The sequence below is a fragment of the Homalodisca vitripennis genome, unplaced genomic scaffold (genome assembly GCF_021130785.1).
Source record: "Homalodisca vitripennis isolate AUS2020 unplaced genomic scaffold, UT_GWSS_2.1 ScUCBcl_10281;HRSCAF=19090, whole genome shotgun sequence".
Lineage (NCBI taxonomy): Eukaryota > Metazoa > Arthropoda > Insecta > Hemiptera > Cicadellidae > Homalodisca > Homalodisca vitripennis.
Genome location: NW_025786388.1, coordinates 2,714 through 13,312, shown reverse-complemented (window position 1 = coordinate 13,312; position 10,599 = coordinate 2,714). Strand labels below are relative to the sequence as shown.

Genomic DNA, 10,599 nt, shown 5'->3' with positions numbered 1-10,599 from the left:
TTTATAATCTTTTTGCCGCATCAAAAAGTTATAACAAGAAAAAAATTTGTTTTTCTGTGTTCTTTTAATGAAAAAAATTATGTATAATATGTTAAGTTTGGAGCATTAGTTTGACATAGTAATATACATTATAAAAACACACAAACTGTTGGCCTAAAACACCCTACCACTACAGAGAATTTATAATGCCACCTCTAGGGTTAAATTTACTGAATGAAATTTAGCTTAGGTTGTAGCTACTTGTCAAGCTATTAATTAACGTTACTTTCATAAAATAATCTTTGTTCTTTTTATATTGCAGTATGTATATAATACTTGGAACATGGCCATTAGGAATAATAAAAATTGATATTTTATTTGACCAGTGACTTAATGTGCATATAATTTATACAAGTTCTGTGAACAAGAAACTTACGGCAGCTACAGATGGGATATTCATCTGGTCAGGGGATGGGTGTGTAACATCTGCCCCCAACAGCATAACTCCTTTACAAAGTTTAGCTACTGAACTGTAACAGAGGAGCAACACAATATTAATTACCCAACATTGATCTAACTGCAGCTACAGCTTAAGTATGCTTCTAATCAGGGGAAGAGTAAGTGACATCTGCCCCCATCAACATGACTACTTTACAAAAGTTTAACTACTGAACTGTAACAGAGGAGCAACACATATTAATACCCAACATTGATCTAACTGCAGCTACAGCTTAAGTATGCTTCTAATCAGGGGAAGAGTAAGTGACATCTGCCCCCAACAGCATAACTCCTTTACAAAGTTTAGCTACTGAACTGTAACAGAGGAGCAACACAATATTAATACCCAACATTGATCTAACTGCAGCTACAGCTTAAGTATGCTTCTAATCAGGGGGAAGAGTAAGTGACATCTGCCCCCATCAACATGACTACTTTACAAAGTTTAACTACTGAACTGTAACAGAGGAGCAACACAATATTAATACCCAACATTGATCTAACTGCAGCTACAGCTTAAGTATGCTTCTAATCAGGGGAAGAGTAAGTGACATCTTGCCCCCAACAGCATAACTCCTTTACAAAGTTTAGCTACTGAACTGTAACAGAGGAGCAACACAATATTAATACCCAACATTGATCTAACTGCAGCTACAGCTTTAAGTATGCTTCTAATCAGGGGAAGAGTAAGTGACCATCTGCCCCCATCAACATGAACTACTTTACAAAGTTTAACTACTGAACTGTAACAGAGGAGCAACACAATATTAATACCCAACATTGATCTAACTGCAGCTACAGCTTAAGTATGCTTCTAATCAGGGGAAGAGTAAGTGACATCTGCCCCCATCAACATGACTACTTTACAAAGTTTAACTACTGAACTGTAACAGAGGAGCAACACAATATTAATACCCAACATTGATCTAACTGCAGCTACAGCTTAAGTATGCTTCTAATCAGGGGAAGAGTAAGTGACATCTGCCCCCAACAGCATAACTCCTTTACAAAGTTTAGCTACTGAACTGTAACAGAGGAGCAACACAAATATTAATACCCAACATTGATCTAACTGCAGCTACAGCTTAAGTATGCTTCTAATCAGGGGAAGAGTAAGTGACATCTGCCCCCATCAACATGACTACTTTACAAAGTTTAAACTACTGAACTGTAACAGAGGAGCAACACAATATTAATACCCAACATTGATCTAACTGCAGCTACAGCTTAAGTATGCTTCTAATCAGGGGAAGAGTAAGTGACATCTGCCCCCAACAGCATAACTCCTTTACAAAGTTTAGCTACTGAACTGTAACAGAGGAGCAACACAATATTAATACCCAACATTGATCTAACTGCAAGCTACAGCTTAAGTATGCTTCTAATCAGGGGAAGAGTAAGTGGACATCTGCCCCCACAGCATAAACTCCTTTACAAAGTTTAGCTACTGAACTGTAACAGAGGAGCAACACAATATTAATACCTCAACATTGATCTAACTGCAGCTACAGCTTAAGTATGCTTCTAATCAGGGAAGAGTAAGTGACATCTGCCCCCACAGCATAACTCCTTTACAAAGTTTAGCTACTGAACTGTAACAGAGGAGCAACACAATATTAATACCCAACATTGATCTAACTGCAGCTACAGCTTAAGTATGCTTCTAATCAGGGGAAGAGTAAGTGACATCTGCCCCCATCAACATGACTCCTTTACAAAGTTTAACTACTTAAACGTAACAGAAGAACAACAGCAATGTTTAAACTAACATTAACCCAGCACTTTCTCAAGGTGGTGAAATCGGTTTAAGGTCGGGTTAATAGTTTTATTTTTTAGTTTTTTTTTTAATTTTTTTTTTTTATTTTTTTTTAAATCACAGCTCTTAAAGATAACTTTCCTTAATACAAGGAAAATTAATAACATGTTTTTTTATCACTCCATGTGGAATTATATATTTTTGTAGGAATTATGTATCATTTTGTAAAGATATCCAAGGAAAATCAGCTGAAGAACTTTTTTTGTACAATCACATATGTGAATTAATACTTTAGAGAATAACCTGTTAAAAAAATGTTATAACATAAGAAAAAAAACATTTTAAAATTAAATATAATTGAACCCCTTTAGTGCTGAGGTTTATTGTGAGTAATGGTTTCATACTTGAGTGAGAAGTGTTGTCACCATGGCACTACAAATTTGTTGCAATATATTATTGCTTTTAATGTTTCAGCATGCTTGCTAAGAGAAATCCAAACCACGTTTTATAATTCTTCCCAGTCTCCTTAACTGGTATAGCTGGGTCATACCAATTGCATTTTTTGTCAAGTTTGTTTTGTTATGATTAGTGCCCGACTGAATGTTTAATTTATTACAGTTTTCAAATTGGGCAAATGTTGGAATATTTCAATACTACTTCATCCAAACAAAATATTTTGTGTTCACAACATAAGCACATTATTGACGAGAAATTTGTCATAAATAAATTTGAAGCAAGGTTTTCTTAGCTTTTGTAAACTTGGTATCTCTAGAATCGTCTCTTTAACTCTCTAACTGATGACCAACAGCACAGACGTTCATCAATACCGCTTGTGAACTGATAAAAGACAGCACAGTCGTCGGTCAACTTTCTGCTATTATTACGCGAAAAACCGTTGAAATTATGAAGACATAACTTGCACAAATTGAATCTTCTACTCATAAATACCAGTTCATTTTATATAATTTATATTTGTAATATTACTCGTCAGCTGATATTGATCCAAATGCTGCACTGCATACAGCTGATGGACTGTGCAGTATGCAGTTGGTGATTCGCTACACGGCCTTGATGTTCTTTGTTGCTACTGTTGCTAGGTTATTATGTAGGCTAGTTGTTTATAATTTATATACATAAATTAAATTTTGTATAAATGGCAACAGTCTAATTTAATTTTTTCAATAAACATTGAATCACAAAAAATTAAATTATAATGGTAGCATATTCACCCGGAAAGTGAGAGATCCGGGTTCGAGTCCCGGTGGAGCAAGTACTTTTTGTGATTCAATGTTTATTGAAAAAATTTAATTAGGCTATTGCCATTTATACAAAATTTAATTAATGTAAACAAAAAGTCGTTTGACAGGTATTTGGTCTTCCGATCATATGTTAGTTTAGTTATTTAAATGCATATGTGACAGATACAGCCAAATAGAATATAATTGAATCGTTAAAAAGTAAGGGCTCTGTGGTGTAATGGTTAGCACATTCATGAGAGATCCGGGTTTGAGTCCCGGTAGAGCAAGTACTTTTTGTGATTCAACGTTTATTGAAAAAATTATATAAATATATAATTAATTACTTAGCATTTACCACATTTTTTTTAATATATCCTAAAAACATTATGGTGCGCAAAGACAAAAAAACCAGTATGTTTATTCTTGAAGTTTCTTATTATCAGTCGGAGGGTTAAGAATGCCACTGATTTTAATTACAGTGAAAAGTGAGTTGCATAGTTTATACTATATTGTGATAGATTATAAACAGATTTTTGTACGTATTAGAGAAGTATAAAGCAATGTTTAGAAGAACATCATTGGAATCATTTGCAAATTTGCCCACTTGCGTAAAATTTGTAGCCTGGTAACAACAAAATGTCAACTTTTTTTGTTTCTTTCTCTAATTACATAATATAATATTTTTTGTAAAGTTAAATAGAACATGACTTTTTAAAGAATATAAACATTTATAGGCATATCAATAATCTTAAACCCTTGTAATGTATGTCCACAATTTTTTGGATAGCCAACTTCATTAAGCCTTTTAATACTGGACCCGTTTTTTATTATTATGAAAAATCTAATGTTATAGAGCAGGTGTCATGTTAAAAATGTCAGCCCTAATCAATCAATTCTTTTTTGTACAAAGCGTTAGACACAATACTATTTTTGATAATAATAATTTGAATAAACAATAATAATACAGGGTGGCGCAAAAGTCACTGAACAGTTGGTTAAAAGAAGAAAAACATAACAGCAAGACGTAGTTACGATAGTTTTCGTCCGTGATGTTGGTATTACTAAATGTTGGTAATTATGCCTTTTTAAGTTGACAAATACAATGCAATGAAACACACAACAACAGTGAGTTCATCTGTGACACGTGTTTAAAAGCTGTAGTCCCAGAATTATTATTATTCTAATAGAATTTTTGTTAAACATTAGTCATAATGTTAACGAAAGAAGAAAGGATTTTCACGTTAAAAAACATTTTTATAAAAGTGGTGCTACTGCAGTTGTTAATGAATGGGGAATTACACTTTAGATCAAAAACCACCGTCTAGACAAACAGTGTACAACATACGAGATAGATTTGAACAACATGGATCTGTTATGGATGCACCGAGGTCTGGCCGCCCAACAACAGTCTCAACTGATGACAATTTATTGCAGGTATGTTTAGCTGTAACCAAAAGTCCTCGAAAATCGACCAGAGACGATTAGCAATCTGAGCTGGATTTATCACGAAGGTCAGTGCAAAGAATGTTACACAAACAGAATTATAAATCTTACATTCCACGTTTATTACATGGGTTACTTGAAGATGATCCAGATCGACGACTTCAGTTTTGTGGATTGATGCTTAGCCAACACAAACATGATCCTAACCTTTTTAATAAAATTATTTGGTCTGATGAGGCCAATTTTAAGTTAAGTGGACAAGTTAACAGACTTAACTGTACTTATTGGTATACTGACAATCAAAAGTCTTTTGTTAGAACAACAGCTGAATCAAACCTGGTGTGAGTGTTTGGGGGGCAATATCATCATTTGGCGTACTTGGACTATATTGTTTTGAAGGAACAGTGACAGGAGATAAATATTTGGATATGCTTCAGAATTACGCTGGTACCAGGACTCATGACGTTTGCAGAAAACTTTCAAGAACTTTACTTTCAACACGATGGTGCTCCACCACATTACGCCACTGCCGTTCGCGATTATTTAAACGAACGTTTCCAAAGAAAAGTTATTGGTTTGAAGGGGCAGATATTGACATGCCCCCCACATTCACCAGATATCACACCAATGGATTTTTTTCCTATGAGGAGTAGTCAAGGACTCTGTTTATTCTCGAAAGCCTTCATACTATTGACGAACTGAAAGACTACATACATGACATATTTTATGATTTGGACAATGATCCCACACTATGCCGTAGAGTATGTAACAGTATTCCAAGTGATTTATGAAAAACTTTACATAATTTTTTAATTTTGTAATATTGTTATATTAATAACAAAATATTAAACTATTAACTTTATTTTATGTTTCTACTGCAACACATTAATACACAAACTACGAAACAAAATTTAAGGCACTTACACCATGGTAAATGCAGAAGCTGTGATTTTTCCAAAATAGTGTGCACTAAAAAAGTTTCACATGGTACAGATGTTGTGGACTGTGCTCAAACACTGTCATTTTGTACTGGATAAAAACACTTTGTAATAAATAATAGTATAGTATTATATAAATAAATCATGATGCTTCCCATTAGTATTTGTGCTCACTGAGAAATGTGGGATAAAACACCTGTTCTGCAGTTCCTGTAACAAGTTTTACCACCAAGACTTACTGGTGATCTTCTTTTACTTGTTTTCAATATTGACAACAATAAAAAAATCAGGAATCTCAAAGTTAACTGGTAGAACACTATAAGGCAGGACACAGCTGACTATTAGAACAACAACACACATAATTTATAAACAAAATTTCATTGAGTACAATACTTCTCTAACCGTACAGGTATGTTGTACATACCCGTATGTCTATGAAACAGTCAAATTTCAACGCATTTCATAAATATTGAAAGCTAATAGAAAAAATAATCAGACACAACATCAGATGTGTGCATTTTCACACACCAGCATTTTTGGCTGAAAAGTTAAGAGGAAATTCGCACATCAGCATTAAAAGCAGACATTAACTCTTACCAGTTTTCAGTAAATGAATGATTGGTGCCATTCAATTTAGCATTGATCTTGAGGAGCAAGTTTCCTATCGTGGCATTGTCCAGGACGTCTTTTTACAGTCACATCCTTGATGCACTGGGTCAGCAGGCCAACCTCCAACTCTGCTAGTATCTTTATTTGATCTGCAGCAACAATTAAAATACTATAAATACAATCTACAAAAGAAATTACTATTGTTATTACAAAGTTTTGTATTCAAATAGTTTACCAGCCATTATACATTTGGGGTCTAGGAATGGGCTAACTCTGTTTGGGGTGATCTCGAATGGACTGGACAATATCACTCAAGACCAATGGGACAATACAAGATGGTTGGCTTGAATCAAAGCCTGTCAAGCGTCCTGCATGAGGTGGCCCTGCTTTTGATAAACCCCAAGATCTAGGCTAGTGCTCCGAAAGTGCAATCTGCGGTGGTGGTTTCAGAAATTCTTTATTCACGAACAAATGCATAGAATGTACAATGAATTAGAGTCAAATATAGAACATTATAACTAATAAAAAATTATCTAATAATCAACTTATAAAATATTTTATATTATGGTAATATATAGTTGTCATGTACACACACACACACACACACACACACACACACAGCTAAACCAATCAATTATCCCTTAAAAAAAAAACTCTTGGAATGAATATAGAGGTTTATTTAGTAGATACTCTTTAAGTTCAGTTTTTGAAATTATTAGTGTTGTAGTGAGTTTTCAATTCAATTGATAAATGATTTAGAAATGTTTTCCCCGTGTATGAGGTTTTATTTTTATAAAATGCCATTAGATGAGAATCATTAGATATATTGAACCATGTATTATACTGATGTTTTCTTTCTGTTAAGGCAAGATTGCAGAAATGTGTAACGTAATTAATAGTTTCAAATATGTAAAATTGAATCACCTATCTTTACCCCTTTGACTATGACTAGTAACCCCGCAACAAACTCGGGAGCGCCCAACAGTAATCCCGATAGCCTACAGAAAGCGCTATGGTGCTAAACAGTTTTCACAATAATGTTTCATGATCAATAATCTCTTGCTTGAATATGACTACAATCTAGCGGAATAAATAAGAAACAGTTTCAATTAGTTTTCATCGTTAACTCTAAATCTCCGTTAATCTTTTATTTATTTATTTCAGACCCAATTGACGTTATTCAGGCCATATGAATGTATTCAATTAGTTATTCCAAGTAATCAGCTGATTCTATTTTTTATGTTTTTATTGAATACAGGTTGTAACCTCACTTTTACGTTAATGGTTGCCCTGATTGTAAATGTTTTGCTGTGTTTACTGTGAGTAAATAAACGTAGCTGTTTGTGTAATTACTGATCATGTAAAATGGCATGCTCCCCTTAGACTTACTGCTCGGCATTTTCCTCGCCACCATCCCTACTACAAATAAGAAGGACAAGTCAAAGAGAGCATGCCACGTGTGCAACTAGACCAGCGTCGGTCGGCGAGCAGCAGTCACATTTCTCTTTCCTTAGTACGTTTATAAGAAAATACGGAATATTTTATCTTATTCAGATATTTTGTAAATATAATAACTTTTGTTCTTAAATAAATTAAGTTCTGTATAAATACAAAAATAAAAACTTCAAAAAACGTTTTAATGGAGTGTTTTTTATAAAAACATCTCCTGCAGTAAACCCAAATTAACTAAAAAAACAAATCAAAAATTAAAAAAAAACTTACTTTTTTAGGGCACTCTTACGAAGAAAAACCCACAAGTTAGGGTTAAATTTTTATAATTTCAATATCTTGCTTTTGTTTAAATAGAATTTAATCTAAATTATGGGATGTGGTAGCTCCATAAATAGCTACACCGTAAACAGTATAAGATTTGACGAGATCATAATAAACTGATTTCAGAGATTCCAAACACTTCTATAATGCAAACCTTAGCCAATCGTCTCAGTGCATATAGAACACTGGAAATTTTATTTAAAACATAGTTTAAATGTTCATTCCAAATTAAGTTTTTATCTATAACTAATCCTAAAAATGTGCTATAAGCATTCAGCAATTATTCTTCTTCAATGCTATGCAATCACTATGCATTTTCATGTACCATGAGAGTTTCCCCATTACAGTCTTAGCGTGAATCAAGATTGTAGTTATGCATCGAATCATAGTAGTAGTAGATATTAGTAATCAAGTATGAATCTACAAAACAAATGATCCAAAATCAAACTTCATCTATTTTTCAGGGTGCAGCACGCCCCATGAACCCGGTCTATCAGTTTTACTGAATGATATGGTCATTGATGAAGTTTTAAGCACCAAGTTTCTAGGAATTCACATTGATAAAGGTTTGTACTGGGAAAAAACATGTGGATGTTGTCTATACTAGAATGTCCTCAGGCATCTTATGCTTTGAGGAAATTGACAGAACTTTGTGAATAACACCTACTGCAAAATGGCCTATTATGGCCTAGTGTACCCAACATATGTCATACGGCATAACATTGTGGGGAGGGTGTGCAAATGTCCATTTCCAGAGGTTTTTTGTCCTTTCAGAAGAAAGCAGTACGAATCATGGCAAAACTGGGAATTAGAGAATCCTGTAAGGGATTCTTTAGAGAACTTGATTTGATATTTTTAAGGGTACTTGTTTGTTATTTGTATTGTATTTTATGTAACTTTTATTTTATATTCTAGTATGTTTTAATCGATACGACACTCACCATACAATATTGTAATTGTCCTACGGCAATAAAGCTTATTATTTATTATAATTATAATCTTGTGGTACATTAAAGTACTCCAATGTGAGCCATTAGCAGTGGGTCAACACTTGAGCATCATTTATTGGCACAATGAGATAATCCTTGTCATTTACATTTGAAATAATCAAGAAAATGATCATACTCATTCAGAACCTTAACCCCTTGGATCTGTGCAGTTCAAATTCCTATATATTGGGCAGGCACTATTGTTGCTCAGTTTTGTGCACACCTTCATTCAAACCTATGTATGAAATGTTTTATGTTTTTGAAGTAAAGTATACACTATTAATATATTTTCTTCGTTTCAGTATGAAAACCAGATAACATGTATATGCAGTTGGAGAGTAATTTTTTAATATTTCTATTTTAGTACTTTTTTTTTCATTATAAAGTAAAGAAAAAAAAAAAAAAAAAAAACCAAAAGTGAGAAGTCCTCCATAAAAAAATATCAATAATTTATTTTTTAATCACTCTGTTTTCAAGATATACAAAATCTTCTAAGAAAGGAATCTTTATGCAAAACCATTAATAAAAAATTACAACACTTTTCCCAAAAGTGTATTACATTTAATTTTTGGTAAAATTCTGGTGAATCGTTGTATTTAAAAAAAAAAAAAATTTTTACATAATCACATTCCAAACATTTTTAGATATTTTACTGTATGCTTAACTATATTTTTAGACATTCTCTATGTTGTAGAGCATAATAATATTTTAAGAGACAGAAAAATATATTATTTAGCTATTATGTTTTTCTATGGTTTATATGGTAAAAAATTTTTGTTTGTAAATTCTGAGAATTGTTTTTTTTCTCCAGGTAATAAAAGTTTGATAAAAACACAACAATAATACTGACAGAAAATGCTTCAAATGAAGTAAAATTTATTGTAACTACATAAAAAATATGTACATACATAAATCCCATGGCATTTTTAATCCAAAAAATTAGTCGGCACTCGCTGGAAGACGAGTTTTTGACCACCTCGAACGTCTTACCTCTGGTTCAGGACGAAGGAAGTTGTTTCAAACTTGGGTTGGACACTTGTAGTGGATTCCAATTTTTACAATCGGCAACCACCAGATTATGTAGTTTTATTTTTTATTACACACTGTACACTTTGCTATTGTTTTATCCCCGGCAAGGATTGCAAGGTCATGATTGGTGGGGGGGAGAGGTGGGCGCTGATGTAGAGGTGCATCCACCCTGAGGAAACTGGAGCAGCAACTAAAAGAAGACTGTCTAACAAATGTTTTTGTTCATAAACTCCCATCTGCTCATAGGCCTTATTCAGAAGTGGTATCTGTACAAGATTATAAGCATTTAGGAGCGCCATATCAACAAAATTGTATACAATTTGCTCGTACCAGTATCACTTGGTTGT

At 33.3% G+C, this 10,599-nt stretch overlaps 1 protein-coding gene across 1 annotated transcript; it reads right to left on the bottom strand.

Moving 5' to 3' along the window:
* Positions 1-329: 329 nt before the first annotated feature.
* On the bottom strand, positions 330-7,875 carry LOC124374816 (protein argonaute-2-like). Its single transcript, XM_046832966.1, has 3 exons — positions 7,851-7,875; positions 6,450-6,537; positions 330-509 (listed from the first exon to the last, which is right to left on the bottom strand). The coding sequence occupies exons 1-3, from the start codon at positions 7,873-7,875 to the stop codon at positions 386-388; spliced, it is 237 nt and encodes a 78-aa protein (XP_046688922.1). The 3' UTR covers positions 330-385.
* Positions 7,876-10,599: the final 2,724 nt, after the last annotated feature.